Source organism: Poromitra crassiceps (genome assembly GCF_964638095.1).
Source record: "Poromitra crassiceps genome assembly, chromosome: 1".
Taxonomy (NCBI): Eukaryota; Metazoa; Chordata; class Actinopteri; order Beryciformes; family Melamphaidae; genus Poromitra; species Poromitra crassiceps.
This window is the reverse complement of record NC_139623.1, coordinates 89,004,846-89,028,474: the sequence shown is the minus strand read 5'-3', so window position 1 is coordinate 89,028,474 and position 23,629 is coordinate 89,004,846. Positions and strand designations below refer to the sequence as shown.

General features: G+C 51.1%; 1 protein-coding gene across 1 annotated transcript; it reads right to left on the bottom strand.

The window, feature by feature from the left end:
• Positions 1-756: 756 nt before the first annotated feature.
• On the bottom strand, positions 757-15,672 carry dnajc28 (DnaJ (Hsp40) homolog, subfamily C, member 28; the record flags this gene model as incomplete). The annotated part of the gene is made up of 4 exons (XM_083636781.1): positions 15,572-15,672; positions 3,620-3,769; positions 2,466-2,561; positions 757-1,935 (listed from the first exon to the last, which is right to left on the bottom strand). The coding sequence occupies exon 4, from the start codon at positions 1,906-1,908 to the stop codon at positions 757-759; it is 1,152 nt and encodes a 383-aa protein (XP_083492907.1). The 5' UTR covers positions 1,909-1,935; positions 2,466-2,561; positions 3,620-3,769; positions 15,572-15,672.
• Positions 15,673-23,629: the final 7,957 nt, after the last annotated feature.

The following is a 23,629-nucleotide window of genomic DNA, read 5'->3' as shown; positions in this document are numbered from 1 at the left end:
CCCTCCCTCCGAACAGGCGCCCTTAACGACCAGAGGAGGAACCACATTAGCGCAACCAGGATGTTGTATGTTTTGGTGAAGGGGTTCCTGTATGAAGGAAACCCCCGGGAGGCACGGGGAGAACATGCAAACTCCACACAGAAAGGCCCTTTTGACGACCCCACCCAGGCGGTGGGCACTCGAGGACATGCGGACGGGCACGAATTCCTTCAGCGTTCACAGCGTCCCAGGTGGGAATCGAACCCAGGACCTTCGAGCTGTGAGGCGACAGCGCTTACCACTGCACCACCGTACCCCCCCATGAAGTGCTGTTTGACCACAAGCAGTTTGTCTGCCAAGCGGGCGAGCCTGAAGTGTAGGCCGCGCTACGAGCTAATGCTAGCGCTAACACCCGCTAACAACAGCTAACGTAAACAAACAAATCCGCTGCATCATCGCCAGCTTTGGTTTAATGCCAGCTTAGATGTTTCCCCTCCTCTCAGAACCCGTGCGGGACATGGATTGCAAATTACAACAGTGTTGTGATCATCTGAAACTGTGAAAAGGTAGCCATGTTTGGCAAGGCAGCGCTGCCTTCGCAGCTGTGATGTCACAAGAGTGCGACAACAATAGCTCCGCTTCTGAGGCAAAAACAAAGCCTGATTATCGGCTGTTAATTTATCGGAAAAAGGCCATTATCGGAATAATAAATAACGCTAACGATAATTTATCGGCCCGATAATTATCGTGCATCCCTATTCCAGAGCTTTGGTGTTTTCATCTGAGTAAATTCTGCATCCATGACATCAGACCGTGTTTAGTGTCTTTAAGCCTCGGTGCTGCATTGCCTATTTTTGTCTCCTCCTTCCTCCTCTCTCTCTCTTTCTGTATCTCCTTCTCCTGGTTCTGTCTGTGTTGCTGGGCTGCTCTCTCAGCACGCTCAATCTCCCGGGCCAAACTGAAGTGAATCATTTGCATGTTGAGCATTGGCACAATGAGGTTCAAATTGTCCACCATCTTGTTAAGTTTCACCAGCTCCTCCCCTACAGATCCACACAGCTGCTCCCACTGGCTGTGCTCTTTGGGGGTCATGGGGTCACCCAGCCTGGCCCTCCCCTCCAGCAGCCGACAGCGGATCGTAGCAGTTGTCTCTCGGATGTCACGCTGGGTGATGATCCACGGTGGCTGGTAGCCATTGTCTATGAGGATGCGGTTGAGGTTATGGGTCATAGGATCAGCGTATGGATTGTGCTCAAACTTGCTGAGGGGCTTTCCAGCTCCACTTAGGTTACTGAAGTCTCCACGGGCCATGGACTCTTGGATCAGGTCCTCCACCAGTCTTTCCACAGCCTGGGTGATCTTAATCTTCCGGCTGCGCTGACGCATGTCCCGTTCCACCAGCGCTCCCTCCGTGGCAGCTGCTCTCTCATGCTCCCTCTGCCGGTAGTCCAAAACCTGCTCGGCTGCCCGGTCTACACGAAACTGCTGGTACTGATGTTCACGCTGGCTGGGCGTGCCTGAACCTACACCCTCATAGCTGAGGTAGTGTCTGTGTTGAGGTGCCATGCCTTTGAACTCCTCATCTTCCACTTCCTTCACTCCTTCGTTTTTCTTGGTCTGGCTCTGATGGGCCAGGACGGCGCGGTAGGCCTCTTCAACCCGAGCAAACAGGACTGCATCTGCAGTCACAGCCCCAGAGTCAGGATGGTAGAGCTTGGCCAGGTGCAGGTAGGCCTCTTTGACCTGCGCGGGGCTGCTCTTCCCCTCCTCTGGCAGGTGCAGCAGTCTGTAGCTCTCTCGCAGGCTGCGGCTGATCTGTGGCCTGGAGCTGAACGGCCGGAGCAGCAGGGACTGTCGACACAACAGCAGCAGACAGCGGCCATGGCAGAAGTCACCGCGGACAACCAACAGATGTAAGGTGCAACTCATATCTGCCAGCTGTGCAGAGGCACACTCCTGTGGAGCAGAGTCATACTCAAGTTCAGCTGAGGAAGTGAAATGTGATTCATAAAGTATGGGACTGGAGTTTTCACTGTGAAAAGACACTGTCAGATAGTCTCATCTAATGGCAGGCTTGGTGTATAGCTGGGGCAACAACCAAGGCCGTAACCAGGGTACTGAAACTACCGAGGTCCAGATTGAAAGGTCCAGATCTGAAAAATCGTGCGCGTCGCCGATTTCAGGCCAAAATTATGCCTACAAACACAATCCGAACTATACACTACCAGTGTTGGGGGTAACTCATTACAAAAGTAACATATTACATGTAATATATTACTTTTAACAGTAACTCAGTAATATAACATTACTTATAGGATTTCAGTAATATTATACCAGTTACTTTGTCAAGTAACTCAAGTTACAAATTGAGTTACATTTTATTAAATCAAAGCACATATTTAAAAAAGAGGCGTGTGCGTGTGTGTGTTGTTAATGCAGGTGTGGCAGGGAAATATTGGTATAGTAATATCCATGACATGCATTACCTTTTGGAATGGAAGACTAGCTGCCTGGATCCTCCTCTTGGCCAGAGAGGCATCCAATCACTGCTCCTCCACTGCTATTCTGTCAGTCTTGGCTCACTGAAATTATATAAAATAAAATACAGATACAGACACACATACGGTAAGTTAAGTTTAGTTATGATGATCAGTTAGTGCAAATGTGGTATAGTAACATTATGTATATGTATGGGTTGTGCGATGTCATCCAAATACCCATTGTGATTGTTCCCCTTGAAACACCGTGATGGACGATGGCATCGTCATTGATGGGTGGGGGGAATAATCAATTATTTATTAAGTCGCTGTGTTGCTGCCATTTGGCTAGCCGCTGCAATGCGTTCACGTTAACAACAGGACACCTGAGCTCTACATGATACCAGCGGGCCAGTCGCTTGGCTCCAGGCGACTGAAGTGGGCAATGGCTGTCACTACCAGCAATTTGAACGGCGCAAAACAAATAATGTTAACGTTACAGATCCTCACCAACAACGTGTGTGTGTGTGACAGTGTGTGTGTGTGTGTGTGTGTGTGTGTGTGTGTGTTGAATTTAACTAGCTGGCAGAAAAGTGACTGAATTACTGGCTGATATAACGTTAGATTCGCGTGGGCTTTTGAAACTAATGTAATGAGAGAGAGAATTGAAGAGAAATGGCTAGAGAAACGCAGCTGCTGTATCTGGAGCGAGTAGCGACTCCAACTTTCACTTTGGAAACAGGCGAGTTCAATTCACAGTTGAAGACTTGTACTAACTTTGGGTTGAAAACAGGAAAGAACATGAAGTTTCTTCTTTTTCTTAAAAAGTTTTCACAACAAAATAACCGACTTCTCACGCGCGGGAGACGCCCTGGCGACATTAAACAAGCGCACCCAGTTCAGAGAGGCAGTAGAGCGGAGGAGGGGGAGGGGAGCGGGAGGCTTCTCTGAACTGGGTGCGCTTGTTTAATGCCGCGGGCGCGTCCCCCGCGCGTCACAGTAAGTGGACTTGGCCTTTTTTATGATTAAAACGGCACAATTTTAATTTGAACAGATAATTAATTACGATGATCCGATGTACAAGGCTCAGAGGTCGATGGGGGACGGCCCATCACGATGGTTGATGCCATTGTCCATCGTGCCAACCCTATGTAATGCATTACATTTTGGAATGGAAGATCAGCTGAATCCTCCTGGCTAGAAAGGCATCCCACAGTCCTGCTTCCTCTCTGCTGCTGCTCCTCCTCTGTGCTTGTGTCTGTGTCCTCCTCTGTCCTTGTGTCTGTCCTCTTGTCCTTGGCTGAGATCCTGGGCTGTGGAGGGGGCAATAGAGAAACGTGGAGAGTTGGGACACAGTAAGGCGAGTGGTCAGAGGAAGACAGACAGAGGGGAAGGCTGAACTGATTTAGACTGACACGAACATGTCATGTAACTATTACTTTGTACGCAGGAATTCTTCTGATATCAGAAAAATGAAATGATGAATATCAGATATTCAAACTTTGTGACAGTCTTTGTTTTCGTGAGGTGTCTAAGTGTATGTATGGGTTCAAGTGTCTGACATTGTTTTAAATAAAATGACATTCAAACGATTATAAAGTGTGGGGTGTGCTTGCCTGTTCCAACTTACAAGATGCCACAACACACAATCCAGAGCAGGGCATGTAGTATAACATTTTAAATAATCCTAATCAGGGTACTTTCATTCTTTTAATTGCTATAGTTGTAAGATTCCTTTTTAAAATCTGTGCATTTGAAAATGTGTATAAAACAGGTACTTCATCAATGCAAAAAATATTGTGGATTTTATTTAAAAAAAGCCTCCCTCTTCTTGCTGTTTAACTAGCTAGGTCGTTTAGCTGTCAGCCTCAAGCAAGGCTTAAGATAACTAGCCTAGTTATATAAACACTAGCCAGCAAGGGAGATGAGGACTCAGGCCGTGTGTGACTCAGCCAGACTGGTTCAAGGTTATGGGCGGCGTTGAGCTAACGTTGTTAGCGCGATTCATATTATACCACAGCACAGCACAGCACAGCACAGCACAGCTAACCTAGCTAGCGCTAGCTAATGCCACTGCACTGCCAGGCGTATATGGTGTTCGGCTCCACCCATAGACTGTAAATGGGCTCCACCACGCTGCAGCAATTATCGTTGCCCATAATATTAACTGAATATTGTACCCCAGCTTGGCTTGCCCGTACCACAACATGCTTAGCAAACCTAGCAGCTCACACAGGCTCAGTTAAGTTAAAACAGTTAGCTATTCGCTACGGCCACCACAGCCTGGCTGCCCGCCACTAATGCTAAGTGCTTGCTTTCAAACCATGTCAGGCAAGCCTGGTCATTTAATCATGCACAGAACGACAGAAGAGACGAGAGACTTCACAAAATTACAATCACCCACCTCACCTCACTAGTCTCGCTTCTTCTTCTTTGCGTTTTTTGGCAGATTGCAATCCAATTAATAAGGAGCATACCGCCACCTACTGTACCGGAGTATGCAATAATACAGGATGGAATTTTCCTACATCAGTCATTGAAAGAAATTAAATAAAAGAAAGGGGAAAAAAAAAAAAAAAATCTATTAAACAACCCTGTAACTTTTAAGAGTTCAATCACCCCTCTCTGTACAATCCACACCATCTCCTTTTGTTCCCAATATCCCTTTCAAATCCCATCCTCGCCCAGCCTCTCTCACCCTTTGTTGCAAACGTACCCTTTTTTCATTATATTGTAACGTTCCTGGTAACTCATGAGGCAGAGGCTTCTTGTTGGTACAAGGTTCTTTATTCTCCGTTAGTCATATTACAACTCTCAGCGGTTGTCACGCTCATAACTAGCAACCTTCCCTACTAGCAGTGTGTGGAGACTGACGCGCATGCTCAGTCCTCCCCGGAAGTATTCCCACAGCATAGTGTTCCCCAATACAACACTCCCACACATCAGTTCCTATCTGTAGTTGAGACACTACCAATGCTCACCCCTGTATGTGTAATGCTGATACGCTACATACTCCCCGCCCAACAATAAGGTCAACGCCCACGTTGATACCACATCACACACCCCCTTGTACCAAACACACCCAACATCTTTTTTTAACAACTTCTTTGTTTTTTTCAACCACATTTTATGTTGCAATCTCAGACTTTCCCACATCTCCTCCCCCACAATATCTCATGTCATGTACATCCTTTACTTTCTGTTACAGCATTTCCAACCACCATCTCCTCTTTTTTTTTTTTTTTTTTAATACAACTCAAAGTTGTTCAAGTGTCCTGGAGCCCTTGGCTCTCTCCGTGGCCGTGTTAGTCTCTGTGAATCTGCCTGCAGGGCTGATCCCACCTGCAGTGTCTCTGGGCCTTCAAGTCCCTGAGTGGGGGCCGCCCGGTCATGGCCGGACGCCCCTCTCTGTGGAAACAGAGTCCTTCTTTCAGCCTGTCTAGGTGAAACCGCCGGGCGGCCGAGATCTGGGGGAAAGGTGCACCCCCCCCCCGGTATGGGGCCAACCTGTCTCGGTGGAGTACCTTCTTGCCACCAAGTGGCATCTGCACTCGGTACACCACCTCCCCCATTCTCTCCATGACCCTGCATGGGCCTGTCCAGTGACAGTCCAGTTTAGGGCTACGCCCTTTTTTTCTCCGGGGTGTGTACACCCAGACCAACTCCCCCCCCTGGAAATGGTTTCCTTTTGCCCTCACATCATAGTTCCTTTTTTGTTTCATGCCTGCTTTCTCTAGCTGGTCCCGAGCGAAGTTGTGAGCGGACTCTAATCGATCTTGTAGCCTCCTGGCGTACTCTCGCCCCGGGGGAGCGTCCAGTGCATCTGGTGGCTTTCCGAACGCCATTTCTGCTGGTCTCCGCAGTTCTCGACCTAACATGAGCAGGGCGGGTGTGCAGGAGGTGGACTCTTGTGTGGCAGATCTGTAGGCCATGAGGATGAGAGGCAGGTGCGTGTCCCAGTCCTTCTGGTGCTCCTCCGTGAGGATGGCCAACTGCTTTTTCAGCGTTCGATTGAATCTTTCTACAAGGCCATCGCTCTGGGGGTGCAATGCTGTGGTCCGTGTCTTTTTAATGTTCAGTTTCTCGCACATGGTGGCGAACACTCGTGACTCAAAGTTTCTCCCTTGGTCACTGTGTAGGGTCTCTGGTGCTCCGAACCTACTGAACATGCCGGTTACTAGTGCGTCGACCACCGTCCCCGCCTCCTGGTCGGGCAGTGCGTACGCCTCTGGCCATTTTGTGAAATAGTCCATGGCGACCAGGACGTATCGATTACCACTGTCTGAGCGTGGGAAAGGTCCCATCACGTCTACTGCTACCCTCTCCATGGGGGCTCCTGCTGCTAGCTGTTGGAGCGGGGCGCGAGACTGGTCTAACGGGCCTTTGTACGCTGCGCAGAGGTTGCAGCGTCGACAGAAGTCCTGTACGTCTCTCCCCATCCTCCCCCAATAAAAGCCTTGTCTGATGCGACGGAGGGTTTTGCTTACCCCAAAGTGCCCAGCCCCTACAGTTCCATGGCAGCTCCTGCACACCTCCTCCCTCAGCGTCGTCGGCACTACTTTCCGCCACTTATGCTCTCCTGTCGCTGGCTCCTTCCAGGACTTCATCAGCACTCCGCTACTCAATCTCAGGGTGTCGAACCCTGCCCACAGCCCTTTGGTCGTGTCGGTGGCCCCTGCCACCTCTTCCCAGGGCGGCTTCTGGCCCTCTTCTACCCATTGCAGTACTGGTGACAGCTCCCTGTCGTTTTCTTGGTGGCCCCTCCAATCCGCTGCCTCTGCCATCCGCAGCATCCTGCACACTGGTCCATCCCCCGTGTGGTTAGGGCAGATCCTAGCTTCCTCTTGGAGCTCTCTCTCTCTTCCTTCTCTCTTTTCGCAGTACGTACACCCTCTCTCTGCGCAGGGTCGTCGTGACAGGGCGTCTGCGTTGACGTGGCGCGCCCCTGCCCTGTGTTCTATCGTGAAGTTGTAGTCTGCCATTTTCTCTAACCAGCGGCACACTTGCCCCTCCGGCTCTCGGAAGGACCACAGCCACTGCAGCGCCGAGTGGTCGGTCCGTATGGTGAACCGCGGCTGTCCCAGGAGGTAATATCTAAAGTGTCGTAGTGCTTCTACTACGGCGAGGAGCTCCCGGCGGGTGACGCAGTAGTTACGTTCTGCTTTATCGAACGTCTTGCTGTAGTACGCCACCACCCGCTCCCCGTCCGGCCCCGCCTGGGACAGCACGGCCCCCATACCCCCGTTGCTGGCATCAGTGTCTAGTAGGAACGGCAGGGCGGGGTCTGGTGCTCTAAGCACCGGAGACTCGGTCAGCGCTTTCTTGAGGGCTTTAAAGGCTAGGTGGCATTCTGTCGTCCAGTGGAAGTCTGCGTTCTTCTCTTTTAGCCTGAACAGTGGTTCCGCTATTTTAGAAAACCCGTTTACGAATTTCCTGTAGTATGCGGCTAGCCCTACGAAGCTCTCGAGTTCGCCTTTGTTTCTGGGGGTGGGCCAGTCCATGACCGCCTGAGTCTTCTCTTCCAGGGTGCGAATGCCCCCCGCGCCGATGCCATGCCCTAAGAACTCCACCCTCCTCTTCAGGAAGTGGCACTTGTCTGGGTGTAACTTTAGACCCGCCTCGGCTATCTTCTGCAGGACTTTTCGTAACGCCCCCACTGCTGCCTGGAACGTGCCCCCGTGTGTCAAGATGTCATCTAAATACACGACGCATTCGGATCGGGGAATGTCTCCCAGCAGCTTCTCCATTAACCTCTCGAACGTTGCTGGTGCGTTGCACAGCCCGAAACGGAGTACTCGAAACTGCCACAGCCCCTTCTCTGTGCGGAAGGCGGTCTTTTGTTTGGCATCGTCGCGGAGGGGCACCTGCCAGTACCCGCTACGGAGGTCTAGGGATGAGAACCAGGATGACTCTCCCGCGGCGTCTAACAGTTCCTCGATGATGGGCATCGGGTATGCGTCTTTTTTTGTCACTTTGTTCAGCCCCCTATAGTCTACACAAAATCGCATTTTGGGGCTATTTTTCTTTCTCACCAGCACTACCCCTGACGCCCACGGGCTGTCTGATGGCTCAATGATCCCCGCCCGCAGCATGTTCTCTACAGCTTCGTTCGCTATCTCTCTCCTCGCTGCTGGGACCCGACGGGGATATGACCTGACGGGTCGCGCTCCCTCAGTGTCTATTTCGTGTTCCACCAGGTGGGTACAGCCTAGCTCATCATCCGACATGGCGAAAATGTCTTTATATTCCTCTAGTACCCTCCACAGTTCATCGCTCTGCTGGGGTTCTAACCCTTCGCTCTGGCGCTGGTGCAATCCCCTGAGCATCTCTAACCTCTCTCTCTCCCCCTCTGCCTGTTGCGCTGGCTGAGGGCAAGTGTTTGGAGGTGGGCTAGGGGCGGGGCTTTGTGGAGGGGCTTAGCCTGCTGGGTGGGGCTCATGCACTACGGTGACGCGATATACAGTGATGTTATTTACATTAGCTCTCTCCTCTGGAACGGTGGGAGGGTGGCCCATCTGGACTACTGGCCCGTCTGCAAATGTCAATGTGCTTTTTCCTAGGTCTACTGTGCATTTGTTTAGCGTTAAGTAGTCTTCCCCCAGGATGCAGGGTCCCGTCATTTCTACCACCCACACCGGAAAGTCCACTGTCTGTCCCCCCACTGTTATCATTACGTGTCCCCTCCCCCTCATTGGCATCAACTCACCGGATACTGTTCTTAGCAGTTGTGCTGCTGGCTGCTCCAGGCGCGTCCCCTCGGGCATCATGTTGACGTTCACCAGCGTTGCCGTACACCCCGTGTCCACCAGGGCGGCGCAGTATCTCCCCTGTAGGTAGACTGGAACATGGCAGCCCTTCATCGCGCGCGGCCCGCTCTGCATGTTGACAGCTCCGGCGATGTCGTCTACTTCGGGGCCCGGCGGAGCCCCACCTCCCCGTTGCTGTCGGTGGGCTCCTCCCTGCGATGACGTGGCTACGGGGACTGTGGCATCGTAGACCCGTCTCGTCCCATCTGGACGGGCCCTGTGCCGTTTCCCTGGTTCCACGCTCTCCGGCGGCAGTCTGCTTCCCGATGCCCGGGGCGTCCACATCCCCAGCAGATCATGCTCCCTCTGGCCCAGCTGTTGTTCCGCTGGGTGGGCTGCCGAGCGGGGTTGGGCTGCAGGGTCGCTCTGCGGAGCAGTTGTTCTGTCAGCTGTTGTACTGACTCGGACAGTTCTTTCACCCTGTTGCCTTGCTCTTTCACCGTGTTGCTTTGCTCTGCCAAGGCCGTCTTCCACGCTGGCTCTTCTTGTAGCTGGCTCTCCGCTGCCATTCTCACCACTGGGGCGGCCTCCATTATGCCGCTGCTCTTGTCCCAGCCTTCTACTGTCTCTATCTCCAGCGCCAACCCCAGCGCTGCTCCCAGTGTTTTTGGGGGTCCCAGCGTTACTTTCTGGCTTAGACTCCGTGGCTCGATGGCCTGGACAAAGTAGCTTAGGGCTAACCCATCCAGCGCCTCCGTCGGTAGCTGGCTGTATGCGCGCCGGCTGAGAGTCTCAATGTCTGTTGCCAGTGCACGCAGCGACTCACCCTGCCGTCTGCGTCTGTTACACAGTTCCGCGGCTACGATGGCCTGCTCTTCACATCGGCCGAAGCGTCTCCGCAGGACCCCCATCACCACATCCAAGTCCTTTGTATCAGCTATTGCCGACACGCACGCCGTAGCCTCGCCCTCGAGGGCCATCACGAGATGGCTGGCTCTCTCCCTTCTCGTCCAGCCATTCCATTCTGCAGCCTCTTCAAACTGCTTGCAGTATGCCTCCCACTCGCCTTTACCGTTGAATTTTGGCGGGGTGATTTCCTTTCTTCCTCGCCGCCCGCTGTCCTTTGTCGCCTCGACCCGTGTCCCGTCTTTGTCCTCGGCCCGCAGGCTAGCTCCACTGGGCTGTGGCACAGCCTCCATGGCTACAGCGGCAATGTCAACCCGCTCGATCTTCACCCTCACCGGCCCCGGTTCCTCCGCTCCTTCTCCCGCCTCGCTAGCTTGCCTGCTAGCTCCCTTGAGCCGCGGGATAGCTTCCGTGGCTACGGTGATAGCGCTGCCTAGTCCGGATTTTATCTTCACCCACCCCAGGCTTTCTGCTGTTTTTCCCGCTTGGCTCTCTGTGGTAGCAGCTGCGTCTACCCAGACATCTTCCTCTTCGGACGCCTGGCAGTCTGCTCCGGCTCTTGCCTTTCCCGCCTCTCGATTGAGTCGTTTGCGCTCTTTCTTCAGGAACTTGTTAACCATTTCGCCGAATCTGGAGGCAATATTCACCGTTTAAACTTCTGACGCCAGTGTAACGTTCCTGGTAACTCATGAGGCAGAGGCTTCTTGTTGGTACAAGGTTCTTTATTCTCCGTTAGTCATATTACAACTCTCAGCGGTTGTCACGCTCATAACTAGCAACCTTCCCTACTAGCAGTGTGTGGAGACTGACGCGCATGCTCAGTCCTCCCCGGAAGTATTCCCACAGCATAGTGTTCCCCAATACAACACTCCCACACATCAGTTCCTATCTGTAGTTGAGACACTACCAATGCTCACCCCTGTATGTGTAATGCTGATACGCTACAATATTGATCACAGTGCATTCATACGTGTTCCATGTTTTCAACAATATTACAGTGTGCGCAGTCTTGTGAATGTACTTTTCCCCCAAAAAATAAAGTCTTATTTAAACCAGTGTGATCAAATCTTAGCCTGGATAAAACTACCACCTCCCTTCTATTTCTCCCATAAATACCCTGTGTTGTTGTAACTGTCTTTTGAACCCTATAGTATGTTCTGCCCTTAGTGTCCCCATCCCACCTTTTCTGCCAAAGCTGTGAAATTGTCTTTTTAATTAGTGCTTTACCTTCTCCTTTACCAAATGATATACAGTATCCCTTATGTGCTCCATATTTAGTGATTCCTTAGCTATTTTGTCTGCGGTTTCATTGCCCTTTAGTCCCACATGTGCCGGCACCCAACAAAATTCTACCTCTATTCCCAACCTGTGAATTCTAAATAAACCTTGAAACATGTCAAACAAGATATCTTCTCTAACTGATTCCATAGACTGTAAACATTAAAAGTACTGCTGCAGAGTCTATACACATCACCGGCCTCACTTCTTCCACCCACTGAAGTCCAACAATCGCTGCCATCATCTCAGCCGTATAAACCAATAATGTATCTGAGATTCTTGTTCCTATATTAATTTGAAATTGTGGGATGTATACTCCTGTTCCTACATGATCATTTTGATATTTTGATCCATCTGTAAATATCTGTATATAGTTGTAAAAAATTACTGCTTATGTACTGGTTTGCAGAGTGTCCTATTTCACTTGATTCCCAATCTTTCTTTAGTTCCATTATACTAAAATCAACTTAGAAATAGCCATGGAGGAACAATACTTATCTGCATGGGGGAATTAAACCTAATTTATTTAATACCATATTCTTCTGACTTATCTTTTATGGTCCATCAAAAACTATTACCTGAATAAATATATTCCCAACATGCATTTAAGACACTTTTGGCTGTGTTTTCATCCCCACATCCTCTAAGACGAATCCAATAAGCGAAAGCAAGTTTGTCCCTTCTGATATCTATTTCTCCTGTTTCTACCAACACATCATTACTTGGAGTTGTTCTCATAGCACCAATGCTAATCCTCAAGGCTTTCCTTTGCATTCTGTCTATTTTGGACAAGTGAGATTTGGCTGCTGCCCTATAAACAAAACATCCATAATCGATTATTGATCTCATCAAAGCCCTCAATTAATGCCTGCTTATCTGCTCCCCAGGTGTACCCCGATACTGCTCTCATTAAATTAATTACCTTTTTACATTTTGTTTCTACTTTTTCAACATGCATCTTCCATTTTCTTCCATTTTCAGGTATAGTAACCCAGGTAATCTTTCCTACCTTAAGCGCACGAATAGTCCTTTTAATATTGCCGGAGGACTCTGGAACTGCCAGTCGGCTGTTAAGAAAACTGAGACCATCTCAGCTCATGCTCTTTCTCAATCCCTCCACTTTCTAGCTCTCACAGAGACCTGGATCATTCCTGAAAACACCGCTACTCCTGCAGCTCTCTCTACTGCTTATTCCTTCTCCCACACCCCCAGTTCCTCTGGGACTTGTCTGTTGAAGGGGAGTGGGTCTCAGATATGTATGACTTGTTTCAGGAGTGTGGTTTTGGAGAATATTACTCTCAAAGAATGTGTATAAATGTAGAGTCGTTTAAATCTCAGATCCGCGCTAACTGGTTACAATCTTGGACTGAAGAACTATGGCAGAAGCCAAAATTAAGAACCTACTGTTTATTTAAAAATGAATTTAAATGTGAAAAATATGTGATGTTTAATTTACCTAAAAGTAAGAGGTCCTTATGTGCTCAGTTACGATGTGGTATTCTGCCTTTACATATTGAAACAGGCAGATACAGAGGGACGGCGGAGGAGGATAGGATTTGTGAATATTGTGAGTTGATGGAAGTGGAGAATGAATTTCACTTTATTTTGTACTGCCCCTTGTATCATGACTTACGAGATACACTATTTAAAAAAGTTCACTCCCCTGAGTTAAACCTGTTAGATTTTGAAGAAGGTGCCATACTTGAATTTCTTTTTGATAACATCTTTGCTTTTTCCGAATATATCTCTCATGCGTGGGATAGGAGGAAAAAGATGACATATGATAGATAATTCATATATTTTACTTAATACACATTGTAGTTAAATCTGTGTTTTGCTGCTGATGCCGCGTGCTGCTGTGTGTGTGTTTGTACGGTTTTGTATTGTTCAAGCACCGTAATAGATATGGAAATAACTGTATGTTGATGTGTCTGATAATCCCATGTGGGATGGGTCATGTAAATTGTCCTGACACGTAAATAAAATTTTCATTCATTCATTCATTCATTCATTCATTCATTCATTCCCAGAGCCTCTGGCCGTGGGGGAGGCACAGGTCTCCTCATCTCTCCCAAATGGATCTACACTGTCACTCCTCTCTCTCATCTCTCTATATCCTCTTTTGAGTCCCATGCAGTTGCCGTATCCCTACCCATCAAGCTCAACATCGTTGTAATCTACCGCCCGCCTGGTCTGCTTGGTGACTTTCTTGACGAGCTGGACACCCTTCTCTCCGTCTTTCCTGAGGATGGTACTCCACTCATTCATCCCCGACCTCTACCTCTCTCAATCTCCTCCAACTCACAAAGCAGGGAATGTGCTTGACCTGGTCTTCACCAGATCCTGCTCCACTTCCAACCTCACTACAACTCCTCTTCCTGTATCCGACCACCACTTTATAACCTTCTCTCTTCTCATCTCCCTTCCCACCTCTCACCCATCACCTCCTCACTCTATCACCACCCGATGCAATCTAAAAACTCTCTCACCTAACTCCCTCTCTTCTGCTGTCCTCTCCCTGCTTCCCTCAGCCGAGCAGTTCTCTCTCTTGTCCACTGAGGAGGCTTCCACCACTCTTCTATCCTCTCTCCTCCACTCTTGATTCTCTCTTCCAACTCACCACTAAGCCTGCCCGCTCCTCTCCCCCTGCTCCTTGGCTGACCGAATCTCTGCCAACTCATCGGACAGAGCTTCGTGCAGCTGAGAGGAAATGGAGAAAATCACATCACCCTGATGATCTCTCTTCCTACCACCTTATCCACTCCAACTTCACCTCTGCTGTCTCAAAAGCAAAAACCTCCTTCTTCATCTCTGAAATCCAGTCCTCTGCGTCCAACCCCAGTAAACTGTTTTCCACCTTCTCCTCCCTGCTCAACCCTCCCTCCCCTCCCCCTCCATCCTCCCTCTCTGCTGATGATTTTATAACCTTCTTTACTAAGAAGGTGGATGACATCAGCTCCTCCTTCCATCCTCCAGGTATCCCCAATAACACTCTCGACTCCAATCCTGCTTCTCTGCCCCCCGTCCCCAGATTTACTTCCTTCTCTCCCCTCTCTCCTGGTGAAGTCCTTAAACTCGTCAGCTCTAACTGAGCCACTTGCTGTCCCCTCGATCCTATCCCTTCCTCTCTCCTCCAAACCATCTCACCTGACATATCTCCCTTCCTCACTACTCTCATAAACTCCTCTCTGTCCTCGGGTCTTGTTCCGCATGCTCTAAAGACTGCTAGAGTCAAGCCTCTGCTTAAAAAACCCTCCCTTGACCCTACTGACCTCTCATTCCTTTCGAAAACCCTCGAACGAGCAGCGTCCAACCAACTTTCTCTCTATTTCTCCCAGAATGACCTCCTGGACCCTCTGCAGTCCGGTTCTCTTTCAACATTTGTTTCGGTATCTCACTATGGGAACACGCTCTCTGCGCTGTTTCCTAGAAGCATTTATTGCATTACGCCAGTCCTGACTGGCTGACGGACGTGACGTCTGCTCCCTAGGGGGAGGGAGCTTCCCCTACTATAAGAGCCTGACGTCACATCCTTACCCTCAGTCTAAAACCTCTTCTCGCTCCTGAAGCATACCTCGGAAGGACAGACAGTACGGTGGATGAGGGACTAGCATCACTGCTTACAGAGCGAGCTTACACCTCGGTCAACGAGCGCTATCCCGACACGGTACGGTTCCACTTTCTGAGTCTAGCGGCTAGTTCGTATCCAAACATTAGCTGCTAAGGCTAGCCATCACACTAGCCTGAGCGATGTCGGAGCCGGCGGCACTTATCCCCACCACGGGTAGAGCCACCCCTCCGGCGGCGAGGACGTGCGATTGCGGCAATAAAATTGCGGGAGCAGACACTCACCAAGTGTGCTCAGCGTGCCTCGGGCTGCAACATGCCCAGGACGCTACGCTATCCCCGATTGCCTGCGAGCATTGTGCACGCTTCTCGAACAAGACTCGCAGACGCAGGCTGGCACGCCAGGCCAGCATGCCTGCGATGGATCCTATGCTGGGGGTATCCACTCCCCCACCACAGGAACTAACTGAGAGCCCCCGAGGAGACACCATCCACGCGGGGGCGAGCTGGGGCGAACAGGTCGACGAGCTAATCCCTCTGACCGGCCCCGACGACGGCCTCACGGCCGGGCAAGACAACGTCTTGGGCGAAGCGTGCCAACCCTATGTAATGCATTACATTTTGGAATGGAAGATCAGCTGAATCCTCCTGGCTAGAAAGGCATCCCACAGTCCTGCTTCCTCTCTGCTGCTGCTCCTCCTCTGTGCTTGTGTCTGTGTCCTCCTCTGTCCTTGTGTCTGTCCTCTTGTCCTTGGCTGAGATCCTGGGCTGTGGAGGGGGCAATAGAGAAACGTGGAGAGTTGGGACACAGTAAGGCGAGTGGTCAGAGGAAGACAGACAGAGGGGAAGGCTGAACTGATTTAGACTGACACGAACATGTCATGTAACTATTACTTTGTACGCAGGAATTCTTCTGATATCAGAAAAATGAAATGATGAATATCAGATATTCAAACTTTGTGACAGTCTTTGTTTTCGTGAGGTGTCTAAGTGTATGTATGGGTTCAAGTGTCTGACATTGTTTTAAATAAAATGACATTCAAACGATTATAAAGTGTGGGGTGTGCTTGCCTGTTCCAACTTACAAGATGCCACAACACACAATCCAGAGCAGGGCATGTAGTATAACATTTTAAATAATCCTAATCAGGGTACTTTCATTCTTTTAATTGCTATAGTTGTAAGATTCCTTTTTAAAATCTGTGCATTTGAAAATGTGTATAAAACAGGTACTTCATCAATGCAAAAAATATTGTGGATTTTATTTAAAAAAAGCCTCCCTCTTCTTGCTGTTTAACTAGCTAGGTCGTTTAGCTGTCAGCCTCAAGCAAGGCTTAAGATAACTAGCCTAGTTATATAAACACTAGCCAGCAAGGGAGATGAGGACTCAGGCCGTGTGTGACTCAGCCAGACTGGTTCAAGGTTATGGGCGGCGTTGAGCTAACGTTGTTAGCGCGATTCATATTATACCACAGCACAGCACAGCACAGCACAGCACAGCACAGCACAGCTAACCTAGCTAGCGCTAGCTAATGCCACTGCACTGCCAGGCGTATATGGTGTTCGGCTCCACCCATAGACTGTAAATGGGCTCCACCACGCTGCAGCAATTATCGTTGCCCATAATATTAACTGAATATTGTACCCCAGCTTGGCTTGCCCGTACCACAACATGCTTAGCAAACCTAGCAGCTCACACAGGCTCAGTTAAGTTAAAACAGTTAGCTATTCGCTACGGCCACCACAGCCTGGCTGCCCGCCACTAATGCTAAGTGCTTGCTTTCAAACCATGTCAGGCAAGCCTGGTCATTTAATCATGCACAGAACGACAGAAGAGACGAGAGACTTCACAAAATTACAATCACCCACCTCACCTCACTAGTCTCGCTTCTTCTTCTTTGCGTTTTTTGGCAGATTGCAATCCAATTAATAAGGAGCATACCGCCACCTACTGTACCGGAGTATGCAATAATACAGGATGGAATTTTCCTACATCAGTCATTGAAAGAAATTAAATAAAAGAAAGGGGAAAAAAAAAAAAAAAAAATCTATTAAACAACCCTGTAACTTTTAAGAGTTCAATCACCCCTCTCTGTACAATCCACACCATCTCCTTTTGTTCCCAATATCCCTTTCAAATCCCATCCTCGCCCAGCCTCTCTCACCCTTTGTTGCAAACGTACCCTTTTTTCATTATATTGTAACGTTCCTGGTAACTCATGAGGCAGAGGCTTCTTGTTGGTACAAGGTTCTTTATTCTCCGTTAGTCATATTACAACTCTCAGCGGTTGTCACGCTCATAACTAGCAACCTTCCCTACTAGCAGTGTGTGGAGACTGACGCGCATGCTCAGTCCTCCCCGGAAGTATTCCCACAGCATAGTGTTCCCCAATACAACACTCCCACACATCAGTTCCTATCTGTAGTTGAGACACTACCAATGCTCACCCCTGTATGTGTAATGCTGATACGCTACATACTCCCCGCCCAACAATAAGGTCAACGCCCACGTTGATACCACATCACACACCCCCTTGTACCAAACACACCCAACATCTTTTTTTAACAACTTCTTTGTTTTTTTCAACCACATTTTATGTTGCAATCTCAGACTTTCCCACATCTCCTCCCCCACAATATCTCATGTCATGTACATCCTTTACTTTCTGTTACAGCATTTCCAACCACCATCTCCTCTTTTTTTTTTTTTTTTTTTAATACAACTCAAAGTTGTTCAAGTGTCCTGGAGCCCTTGGCTCTCTCCGTGGCCGTGTTAGTCTCTGTGAATCTGCCTGCAGGGCTGATCCCACCTGCAGTGTCTCTGGGCCTTCAAGTCCCTGAGTGGGGGCCGCCCGGTCATGGCCGGACGCCCCTCTCTGTGGAAACAGAGTCCTTCTTTCAGCCTGTCTAGGTGAAACCGCCGGGCGGCCGAGATCTGGGGGAAAGGTGCACCCCCCCCCCCCGGTATGGGGCCAACCTGTCTCGGTGGAGTACCTTCTTGCCACCAAGTGGCATCTGCACTCGGTACACCACCTCCCCCATTCTCTCCATGACCCTGCATGGGCCTGTCCAGTGACAGTCCAGTTTAGGGCTACGCCCTTTTTTTCTCCGGGGTGTGTACACCCAGACCAACTCCCCCCCCTGGAAATGGTTTCCTTTTGCCCTCACATCATAGTTCCTTTTTTGTTTCATGCCTGCTTTCTCTAGCTGGTCCCGAGCGAAGTTGTGAGCGGACTCTAATCGATCTTGTAGCCTCCTGGCGTACTCTCGCCCCGGGGGAGCGTCCAGTGCATCTGGTGGCTTTCCGAACGCCATTTCTGCTGGTCTCCGCAGTTCTCGACCTAACATGAGCAGGGCGGGTGTGCAGGAGGTGGACTCTTGTGTGGCAGATCTGTAGGCCATGACGATGAGAGGCAGGTGCGTGTCCCAGTCCTTCTGGTGCTCCTCCGTGAGGATGGCCAACTGCTTTTTCAGCGTTCGATTGAATCTTTCTACAAGGCCATCGCTCTGGGGGTGCAATGCTGTGGTCCGTGTCTTTTTAATGTTCAGTTTCTCGCACATGGTGGCGAACACTCGTGACTCAAAGTTTCTCCCTTGGTCACTGTGTAGGGTCTCTGGTGCTCCGAACCTACTGAACATGCCGGTTACTAGTGCGTCGACCACCGTCCCCGCCTCCTGGTCGGGCAGTGCGTACGCCTCTGGCCATTTTGTGAAATAGTCCATGGCGACCAGGACGTATCGATTACCACTGTCTGAGCGTGGGAAAGGTCCCATCACGTCTACTGCTACCCTCTCCATGGGGGCTCCTGCTGCTAGCTGTTGGAGCGGGGCGCGAGACTGGTCTAACGGGCCTTTGTACGCTGCGCAGAGGTTGCAGCGTCGACAGAAGTCCTGTACGTCTCTCCCCATCCTCCCCCAATAAAAGCCTTGTCTGATGCGACGGAGGGTTTTGCTTACCCCAAAGTGCCCAGCCCCTACAGTTCCATGGCAGCTCCTGCACACCTCCTCCCTCAGCGTCGTCGGCACTACTTTCCGCCACTTATGCTCTCCTGTCGCTGGCTCCTTCCAGGACTTCATCAGCACTCCGCTACTCAATCTCAGGGTGTCGAACCCTGCCCACAGCCCTTTGGTCGTGTCGGTGGCCCCTGCCACCTCTTCCCAGGGCGGCTTCTGGCCCTCTTCTACCCATTGCAGTACTGGTGACAGCTCCCTGTCGTTTTCTTGGTGGCCCCTCCAATCCGCTGCCTCTGCCATCCGCAGCATCCTGCACACTGGTCCATCCCCCGTGTGGTTAGGGCAGATCCTAGCTTCCTCTTGGAGCTCTCTCTCTCTTCCTTCTCTCTTTTCGTAGTACGTACACCCTCTCTCTGCGCAGGGTCGTCGTGACAGGGCGTCTGCGTTGACGTGGCGCGCCCCTGCCCTGTGTTCTATCGTGAAGTTGTAGTCTGCCATTTTCTCTAACCAGCGGCACACTTGCCCCTCCGGCTCTCGGAAGGACCACAGCCACTGCAGCGCCGAGTGGTCGGTCCGTATGGTGAACCGCGGCTGTCCCAGGAGGTAATATCTAAAGTGTCGTAGTGCTTCTACTACGGCGAGGAGCTCCCGGCGGGTGACGCAGTAGTTACGTTCTGCTTTATCGAACGTCTTGCTGTAGTACGCCACCACCCGCTCCCCGTCCGGCCCCGCCTGGGACAGCACGGCCCCCATACCCCCGTTGCTGGCATCAGTGTCTAGTAGGAACGGCAGGGCGGGGTCTGGTGCTCTAAGCACCGGAGACTCGGTCAGCGCTTTCTTGAGGGCTTTAAAGGCTAGGTGGCATTCTGTCGTCCAGTGGAAGTCTGCGTTCTTCTCTTTTAGCCTGAACAGTGGTTCCGCTATTTTAGAAAACCCGTTTACGAATTTCCTGTAGTATGCGGCTAGCCCTACGAAGCTCTCGAGTTCGCCTTTGTTTCTGGGGGTGGGCCAGTCCATGACCGCCTGAGTCTTCTCTTCCAGGGTGCGAATGCCCCCCGCGCCGATGCCATGCCCTAAGAACTCCACCCTCCTCTTCAGGAAGTGGCACTTGTCTGGGTGTAACTTTAGACCCGCCTCGGCTATCTTCTGCAGGACTTTTCGTAACGCCCCCACTGCTGCCTGGAACGTGCCCCCGTGTGTCAAGATGTCATCTAAATACACGACGCATTCGGATCGGGGAATGTCTCCCAGCAGCTTCTCCATTAACCTCTCGAACGTTGCTGGTGCGTTGCACAGCCCGAAACGGAGTACTCGAAACTGCCACAGCCCCTTCTCTGTGCGGAAGGCGGTCTTTTGTTTGGCATCGTCGCGGAGGGGCACCTGCCAGTACCCGCTACGGAGGTCTAGGGATGAGAACCAGGATGACTCTCCCGCGGCGTCTAACAGTTCCTCGATGATGGGCATCGGGTATGCGTCTTTTTTTGTCACTTTGTTCAGCCGCCTATAGTCTACACAAAATCGCATTTTGGGGCTATTTTTCTTTCTCACCAGCACTACCCCTGACGCCCACGGGCTGTCTGATGGCTCAATGATCCCCGCCCGCAGCATGTTCTCTACAGCTTCGTTCGCTATCTCTCTCCTCGCTGCTGGGACCCGACGGGGATATGACCTGACGGGTCGCGCTCCCTCAGTGTCTATTTCGTGTTCCACCAGGTGGGTACAGCCTAGCTCATCATCCGACATGGCGAAAATGTCTTTATATTCCTCTAGTACCCTCCACAGTTCATCGCTCTGCTGGGGTTCTAACCCTTCGCTCTGGCGCTGGTGCAATCCCCTGAGCATCTCTAACCTCTCTCTCTCCCCCTCTGCCTGTTGCGCTGGCTGAGGGCAAGTGTTTGGAGGTGGGCTAGGGGCGGGGCTTTGTGGAGGGGCTTAGCCTGCTGGGTGGGGCTCATGCACTACGGTGACGCGATATACAGTGATGTTATTTACATTAGCTCTCTCCTCTGGAACGGTGGGAGGGTGGCCCATCTGGACTACTGGCCCGTCTGCAAATGTCAATGTGCTTTTTCCTAGGTATACTGTGCATTTGTTTAGCGTTAAGTAGTCTTCCCCCAGGATGCAGGGTCCCGTCATTTCTACCACCCACACCGGAAAGTCCACTGTCTGTCCCCCCACTGTTATCATTACGTGTCCCCTCCCCCTCATTGGCATCAACTCACCGGATACTGTTCTTAGCAGTTGTGCTGCTGGCTGCTCCAGGCGCGTCCCCTCGGGCATCATGTTGACGTTCACCAGCGTTGCCGTACACCCCGTGTCCACCAGGGCGGCGCAGTATCTCCCCTGTAGGTAGACTGGAACATGGCAGCCCTTCATCGCGCGCGGCCCGCTCTGCATGTTGACAGCTCCGGCGATGTCGTCTACTTCGGGGCCCGGCGGAGCCCCACCTCCCCGTTGCTGTCGGTGGGCTCCTCCCTGCGATGACGTGGCTACGGGGACTGTGGCATCGTAGACCCGTCTCGTCCCATCTGGACGGGCCCTGTGCCGTTTCCCTGGTTCCACGCTCTCCGGCGGCAGTCTGCTTCCCGATGCCCGGGGCGTCCACATCCCCAGCAGATCATGCTCCCTCTGGCCCAGCTGTTGTTCCGCTGGGTGGGCTGCCGAGCGGGGTTGGGCTGCAGGGTCGCTCTGCGGAGCAGTTGTTCTGTCAGCTGTTGTACTGACTGGGACAGTTCTTTCACCCTGTTGCCTTGCTCTTTCACCGTGTTGCTTTGCTCTGCCAAGGCCGTCTTCCACGCTGGCTCTTCTTGTAGCTGGCTCTCCGCTGCCATTCTCACCACTGGGGCGGCCTCCATTATGCCGCTGCTCTTGTCCCAGCCTTCTACTGTCTCTATCTCCAGCGCCAACCCCAGCGCTGCTCCCAGTGTTTTTGGGGGTCCCAGCGTTACTTTCTGGCTTAGACTCCGTGGCTCGATGGCCTGGACAAAGTAGCTTAGGGCTAACCCATCCAGCGCCTCCGTCGGTAGCTGGCTGTATGCGCGCCGGCTGAGAGTCTCAATGTCTGTTGCCAGTGCACGCAGCGACTCACCCTGCCGTCTGCGTCTGTTACACAGTTCCGCGGCTACGATGGCCTGCTCTTCACATCGGCCGAAGCGTCTCCGCAGGACCCCCATCACCACATCCAAGTCCTTTGTATCAGCTATTGCCGACACGCACGCCGTAGCCTCGCCCTCGAGGGCCATCACGAGATGGCTGGCTCTCTCCCTTCTCGTCCAGCCATTCCATTCTGCAGCCTCTTCAAACTGCTTGCAGTATGCCTCCCACTCGCCTTTACCGTTGAATTTTGGCGGGGTGATTTCCTTTCTTCCTCGCCGCCCGCTGTCCTTTGTCGCCTCGACCCGTGTCCCGTCTTTGTCCTCGGCCCGCAGGCTAGCTCCACTGGGCTGTGGCACAGCCTCCATGGCTACAGCGGCAATGTCAACCCGCTCGATCTTCACCCTCACCGGCCCCGGTTCCTCCGCTCCTTCTCCCGCCTCGCTAGCTTGCCTGCTAGCTCCCTTGAGCCGCGGGATAGCTTCCGTGGCTACGGTGATAGCGCTGCCTAGTCCGGATTTTATCTTCACCCACCCCAGGCTTTCTGCTGTTTTTCCCGCTTGGCTCTCTGTGGTAGCAGCTGCGTCTACCCAGACATCTTCCTCTTCGGACGCCTGGCAGTCTGCTCCGGCTCTTGCCTTTCCCGCCTCTCGATTGAGTCGTTTGCGCTCTTTCTTCAGGAACTTGTTAACCATTTCGCCGAATCTGGAGGCAATATTCACCGTTTAAACTTCTGACGCCAGTGTAACGTTCCTGGTAACTCATGAGGCAGAGGCTTCTTGTTGGTACAAGGTTCTTTATTCTCCGTTAGTCATATTACAACTCTCAGCGGTTGTCACGCTCATAACTAGCAACCTTCCCTACTAGCAGTGTGTGGAGACTGACGCGCATGCTCAGTCCTCCCCGGAAGTATTCCCACAGCATAGTGTTCCCCAATACAACACTCCCACACATCAGTTCCTATCTGTAGTTGAGACACTACCAATGCTCACCCCTGTATGTGTAATGCTGATACGCTACAATATTGATCACAGTGCATTCATACGTGTTCCATGTTTTCAACAATATTACAGTGTGCGCAGTCTTGTGAATGTACTTTTCCCCCAAAAAATAAAGTCTTATTTAAACCAGTGTGATCAAATCTTAGCCTGGATAAAACTACCACCTCCCTTCTATTTCTCCCATAAATACCCTGTGTTGTTGTAACTGTCTTTTGAACCCTATAGTATGTTCTGCCCTTAGTGTCCCCATCCCACCTTTTCTGCCAAAGCTGTGAAATTGTCTTTTTAATTAGTGCTTTACCTTCTCCTTTACCAAATGATATACAGTATCCCTTATGTGCTCCATATTTAGTGATTCCTTAGCTATTTTGTCTGCGGTTTCATTGCCCTTTAGTCCCACATGTGCCGGCACCCAACAAAATTCTACCTCTATTCCCAACCTGTGAATTCTAAATAAACCTTGAAACATGTCAAACAAGATATCTTCTCTAACTGATTCCATAGACTGTAAACATTAAAAGTACTGCTGCAGAGTCTATACACATCACCGGCCTCACTTCTTCCACCCACTGAAGTCCAACAATCGCTGCCATCATCTCAGCCGTATAAACCAATAATGTATCTGAGA